Genomic DNA, 25,659 nt, shown 5'->3' on the forward strand with positions numbered 1-25,659 from the left:
AGCCAATATTTTCCCCAAAATGTTTGAAACAATGTTTGGTTCCTGCAATAAACCTCTGACAACAAAGACCCGTTAAAGGATTTTACTCCCTATGCTTTTTTGAATAGCAGCGGAAACGCTATTCAGCGCACTTAATGGCTGCATGACTCAGTAGAGCCTTTTCCCAGCACACTTGGATGTAAAAAGGGTATGATGTTACATGACAACTGTTCAAGCTGCAGGACATTTCAGGGCCAATATACTAATGTGAGGCATTGCTGGAGGAAAGTGGAGGGAGCTAAGAGGTTCAGTGGAAACACAGCCACACCTGAACGGAGCCATTGACTATTTGAAAGATGGCTGGAATTATTTGATTTTGTGGTATATTTTCAATATGTCATCCGTAATCCTATTGTCCTTACACACAAACCTTTGTTTTCAGCTTAAGGTGGTGGAGGGAAAGGGGGATGCAGCCTAAATAAGGAGAGCACAACCATATCTGAATCACAAGGCCTGTCACTTTCCTGTTCCCCTCTTGCATAACACAATATAATTAAAAATGCTCGACGTGTAAAGCAGATATCATACAGCAGAGACTCCACTCTTTCTGAAAAAAAGACATGAAAACATGCAGACTGTGAGCCAAGACGTCGGTTATAAAATGGACCCCGGAACCTCGCAGTCTCTGAGCCTTCTGGTGCTCTGCTGGCGCTGTCCGCTTCAGCACCACACGAGCGCGCACATGAACGACTGCATACATGCAGGGATGATAGAGAAAGAAATCATAACCCATCTGACTGGAACACCCATTTTGCTGTAAACCTAGATTTCTAGCTGAGCTCTCCATCGACGCCTGAATATGCCTGCAGTTTATCCTTCAATTATCTTCAATGCTAGTAAGTCATGATGACAACACTCGTCTTGGTGAGTCTCAGCCTCGTGGGTTGAATTACATCCAGGTTCGGCAGTGCAATCATTTTTACGGATAAAACAGGCACATTCTCTTGGCATTTTCTCATTCACAGAGACGCATGAGAAATGAAGACTTGTTTAGGCTACTTAACCTGTTAAGAAGGAGGGCCTGTGGACGCCATGGTGTGCCCTTTTTCCTGACATATTTCATTAAATTAAAAAAGTCCTGCTCGGCCACAGAGAAAAGCAGTAGATTATACTGCACAGAGAAGTGGTCCGCTATACAACCAAATTGGCTAAAGCAATATTGCTGCAGTGGGTGGTTTATGTTTAAAATGTCACGCTGTGGTAAACGCAACCGTGGATTTGTCAAAGTCACAAGTGTGATGTCGATGTAGCATAATAAATTAGAGCAATATGTCGCTGTTGATATTCAGCAAACAAGCAAATATGATTTTTTTCTTTTCGATGTTATTCTGTGCGCTTTTTGCGCGTTGCCTTGGAGGATGTGCACCACACCCGTGAAGCCACGTCGACTGCCAAATCAATAAGGGCTCTATCTGTGCACGAGATAGCCCAGAGTATAAAGCTAAACACAAGCATAAAACACACACAAAGCCTAAACATAAGGTTAAACATAACAAATAACACGATTAGAGAACAGTTATGATGCTGCTGCCACACCAAAATCACCTGGAGGAATGTACATTTCTCGGCTATTGATGGTGGAAGGAGGATCAGGCTACTCACATAGCATCGAAGCCTTATGGTGTTTCAAGAGCTCCATTCTGTAGTCTGTAGGGTAATGTGAAACCAAAAATACTGGCCAAAATCTGAAGAAAAAAATAGTTTTGGGGCTGGAGCAGTCAGACGGCGACCCTACCTAAAGTCTAACCTACGAGGCATTTTCTCTCACAAAGGTCTAATCAATGCCTCGGATGCTCGAGGAAATGGTTAATCCGATAAATTCCTTGTGATCGATATCAACTGATTGATAAATTGATTTATTCGTGCTCTGGTGCAGCCCATAGATGCTCAGCCAACGTAGACACCCTCTACTATCCCACTCCAAAAAAAAAGAAAAAGATCCAGGGCATGTGTGCAGCTCTGCGACATTTACGCAAGGATACCGACAGCGAGAAAAATCTACGGTCACCTATCAACATTTGCACCATTTTCTCAAACGATTATAAATGAAGGATACTCACTTTGAAAGCGTTACAATGAATCCGGAAAGACGTTGCAGGACAGCAGGTGTGGAAAAGACTGGAGAGAAACTGCGGTTGTCGCCATATTGTTGCTGCTGTCTTCCCCCTCAGCGCGAGCAGTTTCCCTGCATAATTGATGACTCTCAGCACAATGTAAGGGAGTGTCGGCAAGCGTGTTTCGTAAGATCGTAAAGGTCATTTAGGCCTGCAGCCCCTAAACCTCAGTGTGTGGTTCACAAAATACACTCCCCTTGATGAGATTGTGCACAGAAAACACGCACAAGGTTTTTCTTACTGTGTGTTCAGTGTGGTGAGTTTGTAGTGTTGTACTGTTGTGGCTATTCAGTCAGAGACAGCTTCAACAAATGCAAAAAACATATTCCTCTAAGGTTACATAAAAATACATTTTTACTTTCCCAAAAGCATTTAGAAAGATTTGTCACACACATTTTGAAACATATGGAGCATTTCTTCTTTAGCTAAGTGTTGGGACATCTTACAATTAAATAGTTACATTATTATTGTTATTTTTAGTTATTATTTTGTTGTATTTTGTCATATTGTCATTACAGGAGTAGCCTACATTTCACTAATGACGCACATATGCCCATGAGGCCATTGGCCAGAAGGAACTGGAGTTGTTTTTGTTTGCAGTCAAAAAATGTCTTCAGTTTAACGTTAAACTAAATGGAGCTCAAAGCGTTTACAGTGCTGTTTTTGAGTGCTTTGTGTTTGAGTGATCTGACTTCACCACAGGACAGTGAGTACAACCAGGACCAGGGGTGGAAGGGAACTAATCATGTAGCTAGCTTTAAAAAAAAAAAAATAAAAAAAAGAATGAAATATTCAGCTAGCTACTTTTGAAAATCCGGCAGTTACAGAGTAGCATCCGTTAACTTTAGCTAGCTTACAGTATGTGCAATGTGCTGCCATGGTCACTGAGATTGGTTGTACGCAAATGGACATAAAGCTAACCATGTGTAAATTATAATGAATACTAGCTAGCGATAGCTAGCTAACTCAGAAGTCTCAAAATAGCCATTTTTTTAACATTCCTACCTTGAGTAATGTTAGCCGAAAAGTTGACTCTTTCTTCTACCTTAGTAACGTCAGCCTAATATTTAGAGTGACACTGTACCTTTTTGAAAGGCGAAATAACATATTATCCAACTGTAAATGAAAAGTTGAATTTATTAACAATAAAACGTACCCTTTCTCAGTTTGATGCACTTTGAAGTTACATCCGGTAGCAAATGTAGCCTATAGCTAGTTTAGTAACGTTAGCCTTTCTGCTCTGCTCTGTTTTTCGGAAAATCCTGGATAGCCTACAGGTTCATGAACTTTTCTTTTTAAAAAAAAAAAAGCCCCCTCACAATTTTTAATAGCCCCCTAATCAATCAATTATGCTACATTTTAGCATGTAAAAGAAAAAAGTCAAAGTCCTGATGTAACCTCTGGGCTGCAGTCACTGCTCCTCTAGGTCCTGGGACACAATAGGGTTTATGAAACAATTTGTATCATTAAACTAGAAAACTAACTAAAGCGTTGAAGTGGCCATATTTGGGTCATCATTATTTGGTTGCTACTATATCCACTAACTTTTTATTACTTATTACAAAAGTAATTCACATCATCACACGTTCCCACAGCCTAAGTTGCCACATTTAAATTTCTTGTTTTGTCTCACCAATTGTTTAAAAACCAAAGATGTATACTTGATATATGATGATATAAACAGAAAAGCAACAAATCATCACATTTGAGAAACAGAAACCAGAGAATTTCTGGCATTTTTGCTTGATGACAGATTTAAACGATTGATCAGTTATCAAAATAGTTGATGAATAATTTACTAATTGTCACACACCTCAAATGCATCTACTGTCACACCACTTCCTCCAACAACGTAAACAACAGGATGTAATTTTAGAAAAAAAAGAAACGGAAACTTTATTTGATTGTGTTTGTGAGGCTGTGGGCAGCGGCTCCTGGTCTCCCCCCCTGGTGCATTTCGTATAGTGGGGGGGCGGGAGGCTCCTGAGGGGGCTTGGCCCTGGCAGGTCAGCATCCAGATCCAGTCCAGGCATCACTGTGGCGGGACGATCCTCAGCAACCTCTGGGTGCTCACTGCCACACACTGCTTCCACAAATACCTGTGAGTATAACTTACACACCTTACTGATGTGACTGACCTGCACTCAGTCACATTTGGTGTATAACTCACCCTGTATTTGTGCATGTGGAATAGACAAAATTATGTAAACACATTATGGAAAACGTTGCTATTGAAGTGAACTAATTATAAATAAAATAACATGTAAAAATAGGTGAGACAGTGAAACAGTAAAAACAGCATTTTCCAGCTATTAATGAACAACACTTACATAAAACAACTGATAAACTCAAAAGAGGCCAATTAATCTGTGACCTAAGTGCATGTGCACAGGTTTCAAGAAAACTATTTATTATGTGAAGAGAAATAGGCTTGAAGATGCTGAACACAGAAAAACCCGTGGAAGAAACAATGGTCATATGATGTTACATATACATCACACATATAGAGGTGCATCTAGATTTACCATGACGTAACCAGAGGTCCATATGAGCAGATGTCTAATAGTGTTATTTTACACAGATTTTGGGTCAGTTTGTTGTTCTCTGTATTAGTGTTTCACCATTGAAGGTTTTATTGGGAAGAAGCAATCAAACTTGTGTCAAATGTAATAAAAGACAGATAGTAGCTGGGCTGCAAAACACAAATTACCCGGTACAAACTGGTGACTGTTACTGGTGATGAAACATTATTTCAACCATGAATTCAGACTGAGAAATACGGCTGTGATTTGGCCTAGTTTGACCCAAGTTGTAGCAGTGTGATTTCCACCTCTGAGCTGTGGTAGTTTGTTTACTTTTTCTCTTTTCAGAAGTATTCATGTTTGACATTTTTCCTTCTCTCAACATGTGTGTTAGACTCTAGGTGTGTGTACATGTACAGTAGGGCTCGGTATCATTAAAAAAAATTGTATACCGATACCGTGACTTCGATACCGGTTCCTAAACGATACTTTTTTCGATACCAATTTTATAAAACAAAAAGAAATAACAACATTACACGTTACAGCACAATCCTACTAAACTTAGCACAAAAAGTGAGGAAATTTGTGTTTGGTAGATTATTTCTCTGTGGTAACAATGCTTTTTGGTAATAAATCGTATAACGTTGGAAAGCCTGTTTAGTTCCTTTTCAAATGGTGCCCCATTTGTACAGAACATGCATTTGTGGGATGAGCAGCAGTGCTGAGTATGTGGGTTGCGCCCATGAAAAATTTGCCAAATCTTCTCTGCCAATGCCAAACAGCTTATTCTGCCATTGACTCGTTTGGTGTTTCGTGGATTGGATGATTGTCTCTGTGTAACGTAGAGTTTTTGCTGTTTGTCTTTACGATGTGTAACTTTAGACAGCCAATCACCAGCATTATTAGATCTTGGTAGAAGCATGCTGTGTGCTTATTGGCTCACTGACGCTGATGAGATTTACTCCTTAGGTATTGAAATTGGATATTCAATGATTCAATACTCAATACGTTAGAGGCAATTCGGTCAGTGCCTAAAAAGTATTGAATTCAGTACCCAGCCTAATGTACAGTATATCTGTGTACTCTTACAATATGTACATTATATTTAACATGCTCAATAAAGAATACCAGTTCACAGGAACTAATGAAACCAACATAGGTGTGCTATTTAAGATAGGAGAATGGATAGGTGGCTTGGTTTGCAAAGAGAAAGGCAGTCAGAGTCATAAACAGTCACATGTATTCTGTTCTGTGTCTAGAAGGATCATCAAAAGCCATTTCCGTGTGGTGGCAGGACTTAATGTGTTATCTGCTCCAGGACCTCAAACCCAGATGCGCTCCATCAGGGAAGTCAAAATGCATGAGGACTACGATGACGTCACGTCTGACAACGATGTGACACTCTTGCTCCTCAGCTCTCCCTTCAACTTCACTGACCACGTCCAACCTGTCTGCACTCCTCATAATTTGACTCATGAGTTCATCCTCAACTTCAGCCACTGTTTCATCAGTGGATGGGGGAGCTCCTATTACAAAGGTTAGTTTAAAAACTCACTGATTCTGCAGCATTGTTATGAAAGGCATGATGGTAAACCCTGAATCCTTTCCGGCATCTCTGACTAACTCAGACTCAGTGGGAAAGAGAAAGGTACAACTTTATAGTTTTTTGTATTGCTTTGGTACTATTATCGCAAGTAGGTGGTAAAACCTCAAAACTCTTAGTAGAAAACTCAGAGCAGATCATGAATCAGAGGTTCAAATTTGGTCAAATGATTGATGATTGTCTTCTTTGATCACAACTTGATTACACATAGGATAGATATGGGAATTTTAGATTCTGTTAATGTTGGGTAATGTAAGTGAAAACTGTCTTTCACACTACTGTAGCATATCACTATCAGCACCTCTAACGGTGATTTGAAACATGTATCTTGCATTGTTTTGTTACCAGATTTACTGGTAGTTAAAACGACTTAAAAAAGAAAAGATATCATTATGTAGTGTTTTGGTGATTAAACCATGTTCTCATGACATTTCACAAAAATTTATATTTTGAATCAATGGTTGTGTAGTGAGAGATGTTTACAATCCAAATTAATGCACAATGGCAATTTTTAAATGAAAGACTGGCTGTGTACAAGTGGGATAAGTCTGGAGTTTTGTACTAAAAGTTGTGAAATTGTTTCACATAGTTGTGATAATAGTACCTATAAGACACAATAACCTTACTTAAAGGTGCCCTGCCATACAAAACCGTTTTTACTTGCATTTTATGTGTATATTCATATTATATATATATATATATATATATATATATATTCATATATTCATATGTTAGGTCCATATGTGTTTGTGTTATGTTGTGAATGTGAAAATGAACTGCTACCTCCTTTGTCTGCTTTAGCCACTGAAAAGAAATAAGCAGACAAATCAGGCCAATTACAAAAGCTGGTCAGTCTGACATCATATTGCCTGAGCTCATTACTATTCATTAGCTTGCCCAGTTGGGCTGAGTAAAGGATTCTGACAGCCAGGCTCTCATTGGCTAGCTGTTAGCCAATCAGATTCAAACAGCTTAGCATGTTGAATATTATTGAGAACTGGCAGAAATTGAGCTGAATCTTCCTGCAGGCTTTATATACCATGCTAGAATGGCTTGAAACAAGGTAACCAAGGCATTTTTTCCAAAAGAAATGTTACGGAGTCCATGGTAGAACTTCAGACATTACCACAAAGTAAGGAAATACATGTGGCAGGGCACCTTTAACCTTAAAGTATTTTGAAGATTTCTTTTTTTGGGGGGGGGCTTTTCCGCCTTTAATTGACAGGACAGCTAGGTGAAAAAGGGGAGAGAGAGAGTGGGGGAAGACATGCAGGAAATTGTCACAGATCAGACTTGAACCCTGGACCTCTGCGTCGAGGCATTTACCTAAGTATGCTATGTGCGCCTGCTCTACCGACTGAGCCAACCCTGTTTACCTAACCTGACTCCACCAGATGGATTGCATCGCATTTGCTCGGCATATCCATCTGCGAACTTTCCGTTGGAGAACTTTTGGGAAGGGGCGAAAATACTGGTTAGCTGATTGGATAAACCATCTGTCTATCACCTATGTTGGTGATAGACGGGCCAAATCAACCAATTAGATCAACGAAGCGTATGAAAATACAACCACAAGCCCCTGCTGCTGCAGGCAAAGCATAGCTCGTTAGCTCAGTAAGCAAGCAACATGTCGGTAAAGGATATTTGCAGTTTGTGTAACGAGAATTTACGAATAAAAGGCACCATTTCAGGTTCCCGGTCCATATTCCAAAAGAAGGATCCAAGAGAAAAAAGAATTAGCGAGCAGCTAACAGAATTAGGGCTACTGCTGTCTGGAAAATACTGGTTAGCTGATTGGATAAACCATCTGTCTATCACCACCTAAACCCGCCTCAAAACCAACACTGATTGGCCCGCTGATTGTTTGGCGAACAGCTCCAAATTTTCTCTATCTCAAGATGCCAGACTGATCTGCGAGTGGAAAACTGGAACTGGTGAGATCAGGACGGTCTCACGAGGCTACTGTTTACCTGCATGCAACCAAAAGCCCACTCAAACGTGATTGGCCAATACTACTTGGACTACAAACGGACTACAATCGGGAACTAGAATGCTTCTGATACCATAATATTGTGGTGACATCACTTGAGGCAATTTATCACTTTGTGCAGCTCTCTCTGAAGTCACAAAATGCTTTGTACAACTTGTTTCCCATATATGCAGTAAAACTCCCCAAAACCTGTAACCAGACCTCATCAGTTCCCCTTTAAGGGAGACCTGGCCAAACATGTTACCATAATTCTAAAATTAAATGTTTATTGACTGCTTAAAAATGCTTAATAGTGGGTTAAAGTTAAGTGTTGCCCTTGTTTTGAAATGTTGCTCTCATATATAAGTGCTAAGCCCTTTATAAGTAAAGTACCATTTTGGTAAATGTACTGCAGGCAGACTGATGAACAGATTGCAGGAAGCTGAGGTGGAGCTCATTGACAGGATTACATGTAACCTGATCACCTGGTACAACGGCCTCATCACTGAAAACATGATCTGTGCTGGACTGGAGAGCGGGGTGGCTGATTCCTGTCAGGTAATGACATTTTTAAACTCACTACAAGCTACAGGTTTCAGTTCAATAAGACATGATTGCTGTTTGTGTGTGTGCCTCAGGGTGACAGCGGGGGGCCCCTGCAGTGTTACAGCGAGGACGAGGACAGGTTTTATGTGGTCGGAGTCACAAGCTTCGGGCACGAGTGTGGACTTCCTCACAGGCCGGGGGTGTACGCCAGAACCAGCAGGTTTGCAGGTTGGCTGAAGACGAGTCAGACAGCATCAGTGTCTGCTGCACACAGACTGAACACAAGACTGATCTCAGCTCTGCTAAGTGCTGCTCTGATGCTGCTCTGAATCATCCATACAGTCTGTCAGCAATAAATATCACTGCTATATATGTACATCAGACTGTTTAGATGTTTTTAGCCGTCTAAATTTGCAATGAGATGTTCCACAAACTTCACCAGTCAACGCGTTTAGACTGTTATGTCTATGAGAGCATGTTTAATGGCCTAATGGTTTCTCAATCAGCGTCTTACTCTGAGTGGTTTACAACATGAAAATTGTATTTTCTGCCAAAGTTAGACTTTTTTTGTTGTTATTTCACAAGGCATTTCTGTACATAGTACGTCAGGTACATAAGTAAGTAAGAGTTCTGATAACACAGTCAACAATATACTATAAAGTATTTATAAAAGAGAATAATATATTGAATATATTAAAAGATAAAGGCAGTAAGTAAGTTACATAATGAGGAAAAAACATAAAAAGGCTATTCAGTTTAATATTTTCTATAATGTAAGAACTGATAGCTTTTGTTCAACTCAATTAAGAGAAGAGGGAAGAAGGTCGGAAACCAGAATATTTTAAATAAAGAATTTTTCCAATAGAATAATAGTAATAAGAAAAGCAACATGTTTGTTCTAGAAAATGTGTTCTAGAACAAATATGTTACAAGCAGGACACTTGCTTTATCTATTCAAGCTTTTAATTAATCAGGAGTCCTCCTAACCCTTCAATGGACTGTTAGACCCCTCATCTTCTGGGAAAGGTTTTTAGAACATCTGGACCAAAATCTATCTAGTAACAACTTATTAACATTTACAACAGCATATTAGAAAGTGACAAACTCCCAAATTGTTGGAAATGTAAGACGGAGGACGGCTAATTACTTCGTGTCCTATGGTCCTGTGATAAGGTCCAGGAATTTTGGACCGGGATACATGGTAACCTACTGTATGTCGGATTGCAGTGACCCGGGTTCCATTCAGTCCAAGATTATTTGTTCAGGGAGATGTGTCAATCCTAAACGGGATGGATAAGCACATAAGAAGCTGGGTCCAGACTAGTTTACTGATAGCCAGACAGATTATTTTAAGAGGATGGAAGAATGAAGTGGTGCAGTCAATCCAGGAGTGGGCTTGAGAGATGGCTAGGGTGGCAGCGTTTGAAAAATGTCATATAAAAAAATAAATGGTGTGCCAGATTGAATTCAATTCAATTCAATTTTATTTATAGTATCAAATCATAACAAGAGTTATCTCAAGACACTTTACAGATAGAGTAGGTCTAGACCACACTCTATAATTTACAAAGCCCCAACAATTCCAGTAATTCCCCCAAGAGCAAGCAGTTTGTGCGACAGATTGGATGTCTATACTAGAAAATGGGGAAAGTACCAGAACTTTCTGGACATCTCCTAAGAAGCTTTGTGCTGGGAAGAGAAGTGTATGATGGGTTTATGGTATTGTCACATGTTTATTTGGTTTATTTGTCTATGTTGTTGAATGGTCTTGAATATAGTAGTCACTGTGTCATCTTTTCTTGATTTTTGTCTGGGTGGGTGGTGTTGGGTGAGTGGGGTGTTCATGTTGCGAGTTGTATGTTTTGTATGTTGTTAAAAAATAAAAATGGTTAATCCCCAAAAAAAAAGAGAACTGAGATACCAATGAGCATTTATCAATGGTTCACCAACATTTATAATAGCTGTATTACCAAATATAAACAATCAATATCAGACACATCTATTTTTAACAAACTGGCAACTCAAGACTTCTACTACTCAAGAGTTCTTATTAATGGCATGAACATCAGATGGCAGTTTCTTGAAACTCCATCACAACTTAATTGAAAATTAGCCAACTGGCTAACACTGGCGCATTTACAGAACTGTTGATTAATGTGCATTGTCCTAATCAAATAAAATAAATCTAATAAATGCTTGAAAACATCTCAAACACAGCAGTATGGTTTTCACAGCGTTTGGCGGTGATGTTAAGTGTAAGTGATTTGTAGCAAATAGGGTAAATAAAACATGCAAACCACTAATGCATAGTGAAGAACCTGTCAGCCAGTTAATAAGATACCTTTTAGTATTATTAAAGAAAAAACGTAATTAGGTTATTAAAATATGAAGTGAGAACTTCTAGTGAAAATTATGTTTATGTAAATATTTGTAAATTCACAGAGGGAGCAAATTAAAAATGTCAAATGTAGTTAAGACCTTCACCTGGTGGAAGGAAGATGCTATTTTCCTTTAATGCAGCAGATACTTCCTGAATCTTTCTAAAGCTTACAGAGATAAGGAAAAAAAGAAAAAAAGCACAAGAAATTCTGACAAAGGATTTTTTTTATTTTTGATTATTTGACATGAAACACATCCAATGACAGTGTGACAGTGTTTTTTGTCAAGTAAGACATGTTAGAAGTTATCGCACCATTGACTAGTTCAGAATGTCTTTGCTGCAGCTCGACGATGCATAGTGAACAGACAGTCGTTGAGGTATACATTGTGGGCCCTTGAGTTTTTTTTTGTGTGAAATATCCTAATTTCATTACCTCACATGTACATTTACATTTTGTGCTTAGAATAATCACTTTGGAGGTTTGAAATGCACGTCGTTCCTCACAACACGACAACTTGAAAACTGAAATAAATATTAAAATGGAAATGGTAGGATATGTCGAGTTGCACTGTCCATGTTAAGTTGCATGTTGAGAAAGTTTTCATCAAGTCTCAGAGCTGATGAAAACTGCCGATGATGACCAATTTTAGAACCGAGCAGTGAGTGAAATGTTGGCTTGGAAAAAGAACGACTTAAATTTCACACAAAAAGGGCATCCAGGAATAAACCTTCTTTGTTATGACATTGGAGGACAAAAGTCTGTCAACTTTCCCTTATTGAATAGCACCAATGTCTATCGAAAAGGCTTGAAGGCCAACATGACATTATAAAACTTTATTAAAACTCGGAGTCAAACAGTAGCAACAAAGCAATTATCACACAGCAGCTCAGAAGCTTCACTTTGTTATTTATGAGTAACTCCAACGTGCCACAGATACTGGCTCGCATACATGTCATCAGTGTCTGTCACTTAATGAAAAGTGGTTTACTGACGTGATGTGCTGCAAGTCAAGCTGCTTCGAAATCAAAACAGCTCTTTGCAAAAGTTGAGCAGTGTAAAGAAAGATATCAGGAAAATATTAATGAAACCCCTATAAAAACATATCTGATTCCGATCTTGAATGAAAAGAATTAAAATACAGTGGCGGCGACATAAAAGAAATGTAAAAAAATGGTTCAATATTCTGGGATAATTTTCTTAAAAAAGACAAACCTTGTTGCACCAGAAAAGCCAAATATCACTGGACACACACACACACACACACACACACACACACACACACACACACACACACACACACACACACACACACACACACACACACACACACACACACACACACACACACACACACACACACACACACACACACACACACACACACACACACACACACACACACACACACACGATATTGGGAAAGTGCACATTGTTTCTGCCAAAACAATCTGAAACTTTTTTCTTCTCTTTTGCAATGTGATACCATTAAATTAACAATGCAGAAAAATGCTGTCAAGTATGAAAGATCAATCAAGTTTTTATCGACAAAGTTACACATTAACACCAGTAATATTTGACCTCTAAAATACAGTATACAAACAACATCTTGACCCTCATTTATTACCTCCATTTTTATAAAGGAGGATTCTGCCATTTTTAAATCACGGGTTGCTTATGGAGTGTTGTTTATTCCTAATTAAAATTAAAAAAAAAAATGTTTTCAGTGTTACAGACATTCAGAAAGAATTGGTTTAAATGTTAATGATGAAATGAGAAAGGCATGACTGCAAACGTCTTCGCAAAAAGAATGAGACACACCCCCCCCCCCCACCCCCTCTTCTAAAAAATTATATACGAGTGTCTATTGAGTTATAAACTGGCTTCTGATTCCACGTATGAAAAAAAAGTGGAATAGTCCTTTACATACACTAATAGTACAGCTAGAAATGAGGGATAGAACATAACTGACGTTCCAAAGGTTTAGTAAGGCAAAGTTATGTCCTGGTTCTTGATATCTTTTAAGAAATTCAACAGTCCATAATCATAAACGTCATCATGGTGCAATAAGTCACTGACTTGCCTTCTGATGATCTATGTTTATCTAACCGACTGGAACGCTAACATTAAGTGAAAGACGCGCTTTGCTTTAACGTGGGATACTACAGGCAGACCGAAAGCTAGCGGCTCGCTTCAGTTCAAGCCATGAAACTGGTAAATTATCCTTTATTTTTTATTTTTTTTTTGCCTGCATGTTGATATTGATTGTATTCCAAATTAGCATGCACACCTAAACACCAGTAATCCCTTAAACTCTTCTTCAGAAAATCTGTGCTTTTGGAAAAAATGTATTAGTACTTCACAAACATAAGGACTAACTAACGTACCAACTTGCACCGGAAAATGTATCTGCGTTTTCCTCCCGTCAATGATCGCCTTTAATATCCAGGTTTTTATGTTTAAGAAGCAAAGTCTTTCATTCCCCACACCAACAATAGTTTTTTAGGACATTTTGTAACGCATGAATGCCGAAAGCATGTCTGCAGGCAAATCCAGTATGTGATGGGAGGGGGAGAGCCGAGGTGCGCCTGGTAGAAGAAGGTAATCTGTACTCGCTGGTAGCACTTTTGAATACTGATGTGGATTTGCTCTCATGAAAGCAGCAAACATGGGGGGTGTCCCCCTTGAGGCAGGGTAGGCAGGAAGCGCCTCAGAGGTGCAAGGACTAAAAGTGCAAGAGGGTGAAAGTTCAAGCTCCTCTCAGCAGTTCTAGTGCGCCATCCTGCCTTCAAGAAAGAAGATGGGGTTTAAAAAAAAAAAAGAAGCACACGAGGATGAGTGGTTCAGGATAACAACCAAGGAATGGAAGAAAAATGTCTTTAAAAACATGAACTGAGCTATGAAGGAGAAGTGGGATGCATGGAGATGATCAACATCATATTTCCTCCATTTGACAGGTGGATCTACTATCAAGACGAGAGAAAATATCCGTCCCACTCAGTAGATCTCAGTGAACCTGGACTGCAGCAGGTGGAAGCAAAGAAGAAACGGTTTCTGAGAGGGAAGCGCGCTCTTGTTACAATACTTGCTTTCTCACATTGTTTGGTGTTCTGAACGTGTATCTGAGCTTAAACATCGGGGATGCTACTGAACGCACGCCCCAAGTCCGTCTCCCTCACGTCTGTTCCCAGAGCCTGGCTCAGTTTTCTGCACTCTCATCAGTTGGTGAATCACATGTTGTAGGCCACGTAGATGGGGTCCAGTTGGTCTGCCAGGAAGGAGTCTCGCAGGTGCATCCTCTGCTTCTCTCCTCTGGAGTTGATGGGGATCACCCCGGGGTCCACGATGACCACCACCCCGACGATGAGGTGGTGCTCCTCCAGAACCACGTTAGTGACGAGGGGCACCAGGTCCAAGGCCTCCTGCTCCGAGCCGCTCAGCTCCGCCACCACCACCAGCAGGTTGGTCCATGTAAACACAGCACTGAGGGGCAAGAGTGTTCTTAAAATATGAATTGTGTTCGGTCACGTCTTTTTTCGTGTTACTGTGTGAACTATGGGCTTTCTCAGTGAGCGTAAAGAAAATGATGTTGCATTAAAAAAAAAAAAAAAAAAAAAAAAAAAAGTGACCAACTGAAGAACCTCACCTTTCCGCAATGCAGCGGTGGGCTCGGGACACAGACGTCTCGATGTCTATGGGGTGATAGCGCAGCCCCCTCAACTCCAGCGTTTCATCAAGAGAGCCCACCACAAACAAGGCATCATGACGATCTGTAGCAGAGAGGAACACAAGGTTTGGATTATTTAAAGTTATGGACTTAACTAGGTTCTGACAATATATACTGTAAGACAATATACATGTGTCTGCCTTTAGACATTTGGCCTTTTTTTTTTTTTACTGTTTATGCAGTATCTATTTATCTATCTCTGGTAGTATTTTGGCATTGCAGGCAACGTTGCAAATCAATTAAGACAACTGCTTTATATTAGATAGATTTTTTGCATCATTGTGATGATGTACCTTTACTTTCCAGTTATGTACTTCACTGGATTAGTTTATCCATCAACAATTAGACAAACAAACTCCAAAATAGATTTTGCAGAAACTTTACTACATCATGATATATGTTGACAAATATATATATATATATATATATATATATATATATATATATATATATATATATATATATATATATATAATAAACAAACATGTATATACTGTATAATGATAGTGTATGTTATCAATATCGCCCACCTGGTTCAAAATGCTGCGGCAAGGCTTTTAACAGGATCTGGCAGAAGGACACACATTAATCCCATTTTGTCCTCCCTACATTGGTTACCTATTAAATTTCGTATTGAATTTAAAATATTGGTTTTAACTTTTAGAGCTTTAAATGGTCAGGCCCCAGAATACATTGCTGACTTGTTACGTTCATACTCCCCAGGCCGTGCCCTTCGATCAGCAGGCCAAAGTCTCTTAATAGTGCCAAAGACTTGCTATAAAACACGGGGAGACCTGTCCTTCGAGGCTGTAGCCCCCAGACTCTGGAACGCCTTGCCCTTACTCCTCCGTGTGGCTGATTCTGTTGATTCTTTTAAAAGGCAACTCAAGACACTGTTATTTAAACAAGCTTTTAGTTGACTGGGTTTAATTTATCTTTGACCTTTTAAATGTTTTATCTTCATCCAATGTATTTCAATGTGGTTGTACCTTGTGAAGCACTTTGTGATTTTTATCTGTGAAAAGCGCTCTATAAATAAACTTTACTTACTTACTTACCTCAAGACTCAACAAAACAAAAGCAAAGAGGCAGTGAATAAAGTCTTTTTTTTCAAATGTCCTCTCACTGAGGTGTACTACTGATGATGTGTCCCTCGGATCACCCATCAAGGGGGATGCTCACCTGAAAGCTTACTGTCAAATACACTGCCAAGGTCAAGGACATTCTCTTAGTACGCGCTTGCACTTAAAGGATGTATTACATCTCGTCCTGTGTTCCCTGAAAATCACCTCCGCTTGCGTCCAGGAGCTCAGTCCTCTTGATGAAGCCCAGGTAGCCCGTCCTGGCCCAAAGAGTGTGGGGCTCCCCAAAGCTGAGTCTTGTGTTGAAATGATCCGCCTGCAGACTCTCCTCCCCATAGATGGTGTAGTAGCCACTGGCACTGTGAGGGCTGTTCACCCAGATCTAAACAAAGACCAAACAAAATGGCGAATGAGGCCTGGAGTATTTTTGTGTTTACATTTGTGTGTGACCTTTTAAAGTCTGAGCTTTCACAGTAAATCTGAGCTCACATTCAAATGAATCGATTTTTGTGTTGGGTGGCTGCGCTCACTTCGCTCTGTGCAGGTGAAACCACCCAATATGTTGCAGAATCATAAGAGGAAAAGGTAAAATGTTTAAATACCAGGATCCCATGATCCTCTCTGCCCACTCACCTCCCCAAGATGTGAATCTCCCAGTGGGCCTCTGGTCTCCGGGTTGACTATGATGACCCTCACTCCTGGTAGGATCTTAGAGGAGAACATAGTGGGAGTGTAGCTTTAGGGATATTACAACCACTTTGATTACCTCTCTGGGTCCGTGGCCAGTAAGAGCATCGCACACATACGTCTTTTCAGTCAGTAATCAATACTTACAGTGCCAGACTCCATGAGTGGAATACTCTGTGGCGCTCCTCGTTCTACCAGCCTCACCCTGAGTGACACATATAAACGACGGCCTGTAAATCATTCTGTCCAATCTGACCAACACGCCATGTTTGTTTTCACCAGGCGGATCATGTGACAACTGCAGTTGTTTCCAGTCTTACCTGTCGTGGCGCAGAGACTTCATGTCAACGTAGACCGTGGAGGGGTCTGGTCCAGCAGTGCCCTGAGGTTTCAGAAAGGAAAATAAAGGTTGTTATAGAAAAAGATTTCTGTAGAGCGGAATATAGAAACATGCACATGATAAGTAAACATGTAACACAAATAACTAGAGGGTAAACAATTAACGATAATAAAATTGTTCAAGATTAAACAGTGTTGACAAAAAAAAAGAATGATAAGATAATTGAGGGTGTGTCCGTATGAAACCAACCTGCAGGCAAATGGCCAGGTTGACCCTGGAGCCGAAGGCGGTGCTGACGGCGCGCGGCGACAGGCCAAGATCTTTGAAGAGCTTGGAGAAGGACTGCGTGAGAGCGAGGCGAGGACGCTCCTCTGCTATCACCACACAGCTCCGCACGCACGACAGATTCAGACCCCGTGCCTGGAGACACGCACGGGCTTGAGGTTATTCACACGAAAAATGAACTCAGCATTAGTGGACATTTCTATTCAAAGTGCTTTGAGATATTGAGCTACGCTGAAACACAAGAACCAAATTCACGACTTTGGATATAAACTTTTACATGCGGTAAACATTAAATAAGTATGCAATTTATTGGTAAGAAGTTTACTTTTTCTATTTATATTAAGATTTATTTATTTATATATTAGGACAATGCACATTAATCAACATTTCTGTAAATGCGCCAGTGTTAGCCAGTCGGCAAATTTTCAACTGTAGTCCTAGTTGCATGCATGTCTTTATGGTGGGAAGAAACTGGAGCACCCGGAGAAAACCCACGCAAGCACGGGGAGAACATGCAAACTCCACACAGAAAGGCCGGGGACGACCCCGGTTTGAACCCAGAACCTTCTTGCTGTGAGGCAGAAGTGCTAACCACTGAGCCACCGTGCTGCCATGTTCTCGCTCTCTCTCTAAATTGCCGATTTCCACGCAAAATATGCAAGGCTTGCATGATTTCATAATCCCCGCATTTTTGTTGCAAAAAAAGTCACATATAGCTTAGAAAGTTGAAAAATGTTGCGTTTACTTCACACAAGAGCAGCCATTTTCCCCTGTTGCCATGGGAACGTTATGAAGTGACGTAATTACGCAACGTAAACATCATCGAAAAGCAGGGTGTTGGGGAATCACTTTTTTCATCAAACCACAGTTTTTGCAAGTTCCCGCAATTTTTGCAAGTTCCTGCAATTTCATTGTATAAAATTGCATAAATATCCTGCATATTCCATTGCATTTTTTTAAGAAAACGTGCCGCGTAATCAAGGATTTTCGCCCGCGACAATCACAAAAAAAACTCAGTGTGCTGCTATTATTAGAGTAATGACAGAAATGACAGAGCAATCATTTTAAAGGAACCACATGTTGCATAATTATTTTGGGCGTGTATGTGTGATTTTGACCTTCAGCATCTCTGTCTGGGTGCCCAGGCCTTTGGTGCAGAGCTCCATGACAGAGTAGGAGCAGAAGGTGTCTCTGATCTTGTACTGACTGAGCGTGCTCAGCCACAGAGGCAGCGAGCTCTCCAGCTCCAGGGGAGGGATAAGGATGGACTGGTGACCTGAGTAAACACTGGACCAAAAAGACACTCGCTACAGCAACAACGCCACATTTACAGAAACAGCATGTTATGTGTAATATGATATTTTGTGTGTGTGTGTGTTTGTTTTACCTGGAGAGGCACCACAGGACGAAGCCCAGACCACAGTACGGGTCCAGGCAGATGGCTATTTGGCGTGATGAGTAGAGCTCACACTGCAGCTTAATGGAGCGGCACAGAGTGCTGACTGCAGCATGGGACATCTGACAAGAAACAGAGACCCAAACTCTTAAGAAATACTGTATGCTGTCTTCAAACCTACACAGTAAGAACAAATTGACCTAGAAGTCCCTTTGGCTAAAGTGATTGCTTCATGTTATAGCCGATATGATACGCATGACTTGTGAGAGTAATTTACCTTGACTCCAGTCAGCATGCCTGTGGTGGACACACTGAAGTCCAGATAGGCCAGCATCTCAGCTGTAGGGGGTTTATAAATGTGCGGAGGCCGCTTTCTGGGAAGATCATCTGAGAGAAGAGCATAGTATACTTTTGTTATTTTCATACAGGGCCAAATATCTTACTGTAAGTGTTATTGTTTGCTATTGGGAAATGTGCTGCAACCCTTTTTCATATTTGTTCCGTGTTTTTTTATTTGTCATATACAGAATCTACTCTGTTGCAACTTACTGAACATATGTAATACTACAGAGAGTAGCTTTTAGTCCACATTAGGTTTCCCCAACATTAAAGTTAGGCAAACAGGAAACCTTGTGGCCAGAAGGAGAACAGGTTTCTTAGTCTCAAGTTTTTGTGCTAAATCTGTAAACTACCAGAGATGTGTCCTAAAGGCAGTAGAGTACACAGTGCCACACTTATTACAAATGGTCAGCTGCTTCACGTCATGCCTAATGCCTTTAAGGTGTTCTAATGTGAACAGATCTCCAGCACCTGTATCAATGATAGTGGGCCACGTCTTGATGTTGACACTGGCAGCAGCCTCCCTGGACCGGAGGATCCTCATGAGAGCCTGAGTGGTAAGGATGCAGGCTGCTTTGCTCACCTGTAACACCAAACAAACATACAAAGAAGTTCATTTATTGCTTTAACAGTGACCTCTGATACAAATCCCCCATTTGAGGCCTCACTCAGATAAAAGGGCATTTCATTATTGATCCCTGAGGTGAAATTCAATTGTATTTGCTTCCTTCCATTCACTTAACTGCAGAGCTCCTTCACTTAATCTGGTTAGGACTCAGTTACTTGCTTAAAGCTTTAGTGCGTAACTTTTTGATATTAATGATCGTCCGTTACATTCAAGCCATTGCCAAATGAGTTGCTACAAAGCTAATTAAAACTCTCTCTGTATTTCTCAGTATGGCTATGTTCAGAAGATTGTGGCGTCTGGTGACTTTCCCGCGCAGAAGCTCGAGTGAAGATAATGACCTCTTCTGAAGAGTCTTACCTCTTCTGAAGAGACCACGGAAGGCTTGTATCACGTGGACGCGCCGATAGTTTTGTTGTCATTACTTTGAATTCTTCATGGGGGCAGCAGAAACTATGCACTATAGCTTTAAGGGCAATTCAAAAATGAATAATATATCTCTCAAGTAGTGCATAAAAAGTAAAAGGATCATATTGCTTTTGATGTATATGATACATATAGAAAAATAAAGCGATCTAATATTGACAAATTAAAGTAGTGTTAGAATGTTAGGTAATAAGCTTCTCTGGCTAATTGTATGTTTTGTTTTAGATAGATACTGTAAGTAGGAAAACATGTTAAAAGGAACACGCCGACTTATTGGGAATTTAGCTTATTCACCGTAACCCCCAGAGTAAGACAAGTCGATACATATCCTTCTCATCTCCGTGCGTGCTGTAAGGCTGTTTGACGGTTCCAGCATTAGCTTAGCCCAGCACAGATCCTGCAAGTAACTGGTTCCAACTAGCCTACTGCTCCAAATTGTGACAAAAGTGACAAAATAACGCCAACATGTTCCTATTTACATGTTGTGATTTGTATAGTCACAGCATGTACAAAAAACAACGTAACATGAGACACAGCCATCTTCTAACAGTAAACAAACCGGGAACTATATTCTCAGACAGGCTTGCTGCGAGCATATCACTCCGCCCAAGTACTATATTCTTCCGCCTGAGAATATAGTTCCCGGTTTGTTTACTGTTAGAAGATGGCCGTGTCTCATGTTACGTTGTTTTTTGTACACGCTGTGACTCTATAAATCACAACATGTAAATAGGAACATGTTGGTGTTATTTTGTCACTTATTCGGAGCAGTAGGATTACTGGAATCATTCACCTGCATGTTCTGTGCTGGCCTGATGCCGCTGGAGCCGTCAGACAGCCTTACAGCACGCAGAGAGAAGGATATGTATCGACTTGTCTAACTCTGGGGGTTACGGTGAATAAGCTAAATTCCCAATAAGTCGGCGTGTTCCTTTAAGGTGCACTGACCCTTTAAAGAGCTGACTAGGATGGATTATTGTTAAGGAAGATAATACATGAAATATTATATTATGCTTTGGTAATGCTTGATTGAAAAACACTATAACAGAAGCACCATTAATTACAAAATGGTGGTGTGGTGTGCACTCACATCGATGATCATGCGGACAGTGGGGAGAGTAGCAGCCAGGTTCTGTGGATGGGGTGGCCTCACTGTCACAGGGATGACGCCCGCATAAAGACAGCCATAGAAGGCAGCTATCAGGTCAATACCTGCAGAAATAAAAGACAGACAGGAACCTTGTGAACTAAACACAGGCAAATTAAACAGCTGTACTTTTTCCACTGTACTGTTTATTAAATGGAATAACGAAAAAGGAAAGATGGTCGTCTACAATGATGAGGAATGTGTGTATTTACCTGGGGGATAAAGCAGCACCACATTGTCTCCTGTGTTGAGGCCTCCTCTCTCCATAAGGGTAGCTGTGATTTTCTCTGCTCTCTTGTGCAGCTGAGCACAAGTGGCTGTGCACACTGCCACCCCCTACAGCAAAAAGAGAGGAAGTACAGCTGAACTCACACCCAACAAAATGGATCGTTAGTACCATTACCAAAAGTAAAAGAAAAATGAGTATGCATTATTTATTTTTGTGTTACTGTAAACTCATTTCTCTGTGTGTATATATATATATATATATATATATATATATATATATATATATATATATATATGTATATATGTATGTGTGTGTGTGTGTGTGTGTGTGTGTGTGTGTGTGTGTGTGTGTGTGTGTGTGTGTGTGTTTAACCTACCTTGGCATTGAGCAGCACATATAGGACGTGGTCTGGGTCGGTTTGAGCTCTCCATTGCAGAGCTTCAGACAAAAACTGGTGCTGGTAAAGAGAGTGTGTCATCACACAAACATTAATGATGGACTGACTATACTTGGATTGCACATTTAAGAAAATAACCAAAGTTCTATCTGTAGCAAATAATTATCCATTTAAAAATGGTCCAACAGGTAGAAACGATAAAAGATAGTCAACATAGTAGAACTTCATATATCATCCAACCAACATCCAAAAATAAACGGTTCTCAGTGACAACAGATACATTTGCTCATTTCAAAACAGACTTTGTGTGGAATAGAGAACATAAAACATATTCTGTGAAGCTTTTGACCTCTCACACAGCGACACATAAGCAAATAACAGGAGTATGCCCAGAGAATATTGTTTATGCCAAGTGCAGGGTCATGCTGAGACCATCTGCACCTGGAGCCACTAACAAGCTAAGGGCCTTTCAAACAGCTTAAAAAACAACATATTAGTGCCTGTGTACGATTTATTAAGCAGAATTGCTTTAAGGGAAAAATAGCTATTTTTAGAATTGAACACATAGGCAAAATTAAATGCATTATTAACCTATTGGTTAGGGGTGGTAATCACCAGAGGCCTCACGATACAATATCATCACAATACTTAGGTCACGATACAATATTTTTAAAATGGGATTGTCAAGCAGACAAACTGACCAACACATATATAATAAAAGATCAATACTTGGCGTCTGTGTAATATACAATATTGCCACGGGAAATATCGTGATACTATGCTGTATCGATTTTTTCCCCCACCCCTACTATTGGTCAGTAGTGTCAGTAAGCTGAAAGAAGACAAGACGTGAAAGCAAAGAAAGTCCGTTAAAGGCAGACACCAAGTGGACATGAGGCAACACGTACAGTAACAGAAAATTTAAGTTCACACCATGATGTTCTCTGGACAGACAAAGATAATTTGTCATATTAAAATCACTGGCCAAAGTCACCCTTTGTGCCACTCTCTCTTCCCCAGTCAGACAACAGGTCGTGCTCTGGTCAACAATGAATCAGGAGTTACATCATGCAGACCGGCTGCACTGACCGCTCATCAAGCCATGCTACACATGGGAGCATCACAGTGAACACAGCGAGCAGAGGTGCACACAAAAATGTTCCTAATTAATACTTTTATTCCGGGGTATATAACAAGATATTAGCATAACGTATCAATGTATAGGATTACATGGTCTTCAATGGTCACATATGGTAGGAGACCGTTTATAATGATTTGCTCAAAGTCTCCATTATGTCCTTAAAGCAAGAAAGACAAGAAACTTGAATTCACTTAGAGTAGATGAATGTCACTAATTTAGTTAAGAGCTTTTGGTTTGGCAAAGCTAATAGGCTTCTGGCAAACTCCCGTCTAAAAAGGTGATGGCAGAGAGTCTGTTATGGAACACCGAGTGGCATTTCACTTTATTTTTAATGTAATTATGTATATTGGTTTAAGTGTGTGGACCCCTGCAGGCCAAGGAACCAGCCTGAACAGTCATATGTCTGCATTAGGCCAAAGCTGTTGCTGGTGGCCGTCAGGCTGTCGCGGTTGCAAAAGCACATCTGACTGACAGAAGCAGCAGAAGCAAAGACGGTTGGGGGTGGGGGTCGGTGGGGGGGCAGGCTAGAGCCTTACCATCATGGTGGGCCACATACAGAGCTAAAGCCCAACCCAAGCAAAGTTAAAGGCAGAACAACAACAAAGATTTAGGATCAAACATTAGCATTTTCCCCTGACTTTTACAGGGTCATCTTTAACTTACTAAACACATTCAGAGAATTTACAGTTTACACATCAGTTGACTTGAATAGACTTTACAGCAAAAAATGAATTGGCTCAATTAATTATTTTCTTGATTGAGTGATTAATCGTTATAAAATATCTGAAAATAATAAAAAATGGAAATCCCAATTTCATAGAGCCCGAGGTTACGTCATCAAATATCTTGTTTTGTCAGACCAACAGTCCAAAACATGAAGATATTCAGCTTACAATTATGTCAAGACAACATCACATTTCAGGCTTTTTTGCTTGATAAATCACTTAAACAATTAATTCATTATCAAAATAGTTGCCAATTATTAAATTAACTTATCATTGCAGCACTAATACCGTGTGTAATGTACAGGGACAGTGGTTGAGTTTCCTGACACCATGTTGATAAAAGGCCAAAAAATATTCTAGTGTCAATGTGGTCAAAGTGTGGTTCATGGTCTGTGTGATAAACAATACCTTTCGGATCAGATCCTGGTCCTCCACCATACCTAGCTCTCTGCCTGTAGCCTGGGCGATCCGCTTCCCTGCCACCAAATTGCCAACCAGCATAGAAGCAGGGCCGACATCCACTGAACATATCAAAGACAATCAGAGACCACTCAGTGACATACTTTCAACATTGAATTAGTCTTTGCCATCATTTTATAGAGTAATATAGAGCCAATGATTTTCCGAATCGATTCGATTCCGATTCACAAGGTCCCGAATCGATTTTATTCCTGATTCGATTTTATTTTTGATTTGATATTATCTTGAATTAGGTTAGGAACATTTCAGTTACAATACCAATTTAGCTTAGACAAAAAAAGAGATTCTACAAATTGTACAAGGTTCCATCTAACCTGCTGCATTCTTTTTTTTATAGATTATTTTTTGGCCATTTTAGGCCTGAAGACATGAAAGGGGGAAAGAGGAAGAATGACATGCAGCCAAGGGCCACAGGGCAGAGTCGAACCTGCGGCCGCTGCGTTGAGGAGTAAATCTCTTAATATGGGCGCCTGCTCTACCAGGTGAGCTACCCAGGTGCCCAAACCTGCTGCATTCTTAAAAGTATCAATATTTACATTAAGAACTGACCCCAAAGCAGTGACATTAATGTCCTTTTTCAGTCAGTGAGTATTGAGTGACATTTCATTCAGATATCTTGAGGTGACAGAGGGACGAAAATGGCCACGTCAGTTTTTCCTCACCAAAATGTAGCCTAACTTTGGAGGGTTATTTACACACACAGATCGATTCTTGGATTTTATGAATCAATTTTGGATCATTCAAATGAAAAATTGATTTAAAAGCAGAAAAGCCATTTTTTAAACCCAGCCCTAGTAGATGTGGTCTAAGACGGCCTACCTGGCTGTTTCTGACGTGGCTTGGGCATGTTGGTAACACAGGTGTGCGGGCACAGGAGGATATTACAGGGGTGCAGGTTTCCCTCCAGAAAGTTCTGCTTGGTTTCACAGATGTGGATGCCTCCAAGGGGCGTCTTTGGGAGGGTGTTGGCCGGGACGAGCGCGAGGCAGTACAGGCCGACCTGGTGGATGCTGTCAATGGCCTGTGAAGAAAATAGGCATTATGTTATATTGATAAATAAACGCAAAATGAACACGATTATCTGAAAATTTCCTTATGAGTGTTGTTTCTCTTTGTCGATACAAACAAGTTATTCTAACTTTTATTTTAACTATCGTGACTTCATAAGGCACATAATAACTAAAGGCATAAAAGGGAGAATCTGTCGCATAACAAGAGTCAGGACACACAAATATCATCCTAAAAAAGAAAAATATGTAGTGAATATTCACACTAGGCGACACGATATATGTGATTTTACCTGCAGTACTCGACTCATCCACTGGAAGCTGTCTTCCTCACTGGCGTCAGGCCTCTGCTCTGCCACAATTACTATCCTCTCATCATAAAACACCGTCACTGAGAACACAGCGATCCTGCATGAGTGACAACAGAGAAATGAGCACTTACACACACGCCACAC

The 25,659-nt window shown here is 40.3% G+C and overlaps 3 protein-coding genes across 6 annotated transcripts in view; 1 reads left to right on the plus strand and 2 right to left on the minus strand.

Moving 5' to 3' along the window:
* The window catches only part of scn8aa (sodium channel, voltage gated, type VIII, alpha subunit a), a 44,557-nt gene extending 42,060 nt beyond the window's left edge, over positions 1–2,497 (minus strand). The window contains exon 1 of the mRNA XM_028582530.1: positions 2,100–2,497. The gene's annotated coding sequence lies outside the window, so the exon portion shown is untranslated. The remainder of the gene's footprint in view (positions 1–2,099) is intronic.
* Positions 2,498–2,684: 187 nt separating this feature from the next.
* On the plus strand, positions 2,685–9,169 carry LOC114558485 (transmembrane protease serine 11D). Of its 2 annotated transcripts, XM_028582527.1 has the most exons (5): positions 2,685–2,859; positions 4,071–4,254; positions 5,935–6,212; positions 8,663–8,805; positions 8,886–9,169. In XM_028582527.1, the coding sequence occupies exons 1-5, from the start codon at positions 2,787–2,789 to the stop codon at positions 9,120–9,122; spliced, it is 915 nt and encodes a 304-aa protein (XP_028438328.1). In that variant the 5' UTR covers positions 2,685–2,786; the 3' UTR covers positions 9,123–9,169. The 2 variants fall into 2 exon arrangements, with proteins under 2 accessions (XP_028438328.1, XP_028438330.1); XM_028582529.1 differs by lacking the exon at positions 4,071–4,254 and having other exon boundaries at positions 5,994–6,212.
* Positions 9,170–12,803: 3,634 nt separating this feature from the next.
* The window catches only part of dip2ba (disco-interacting protein 2 homolog Ba), a 44,786-nt gene continuing 31,930 nt past the window's right edge, over positions 12,804–25,659 (minus strand). For 2 of the 3 annotated variants that reach the window (XM_028582517.1, XM_028582518.1), the window contains 17 exons: positions 25,498–25,612; positions 25,017–25,218; positions 24,126–24,238; positions 21,831–21,911; positions 21,438–21,561; positions 21,169–21,290; positions 19,499–19,610; positions 18,966–19,075; positions 18,680–18,810; positions 18,411–18,579; positions 17,257–17,427; positions 16,988–17,049; positions 16,815–16,872; positions 16,614–16,688; positions 16,188–16,362; positions 14,818–14,941; positions 14,402–14,654 (listed from right to left, as the gene is read on the minus strand). In XM_028582517.1, the coding sequence (XP_028438318.1) occupies positions 14,402–14,654; positions 14,818–14,941; positions 16,188–16,362; positions 16,614–16,688; positions 16,815–16,872; positions 16,988–17,049; positions 17,257–17,427; positions 18,411–18,579; positions 18,680–18,810; positions 18,966–19,075; positions 19,499–19,610; positions 21,169–21,290; positions 21,438–21,561; positions 21,831–21,911; positions 24,126–24,238; positions 25,017–25,218; positions 25,498–25,612 (2,197 nt within the window). Of the gene's footprint in view, positions 14,655–14,817; positions 14,942–16,187; positions 16,363–16,613; positions 16,689–16,814; positions 16,873–16,987; positions 17,050–17,256; positions 17,428–18,410; positions 18,580–18,679; positions 18,811–18,965; positions 19,076–19,498; positions 19,611–21,168; positions 21,291–21,437; positions 21,562–21,830; positions 21,912–24,125; positions 24,239–25,016; positions 25,219–25,497; positions 25,613–25,659 lie in introns of all 3 variants that reach the window. The other variant, XM_028582516.1, reaches the window with a different exon arrangement.

The sequence above is a fragment of the Perca flavescens genome, chromosome 7, assembly GCF_004354835.1.
Source record: "Perca flavescens isolate YP-PL-M2 chromosome 7, PFLA_1.0, whole genome shotgun sequence".
NCBI lineage: Eukaryota > Metazoa > Chordata > Actinopteri > Perciformes > Percidae > Perca > Perca flavescens.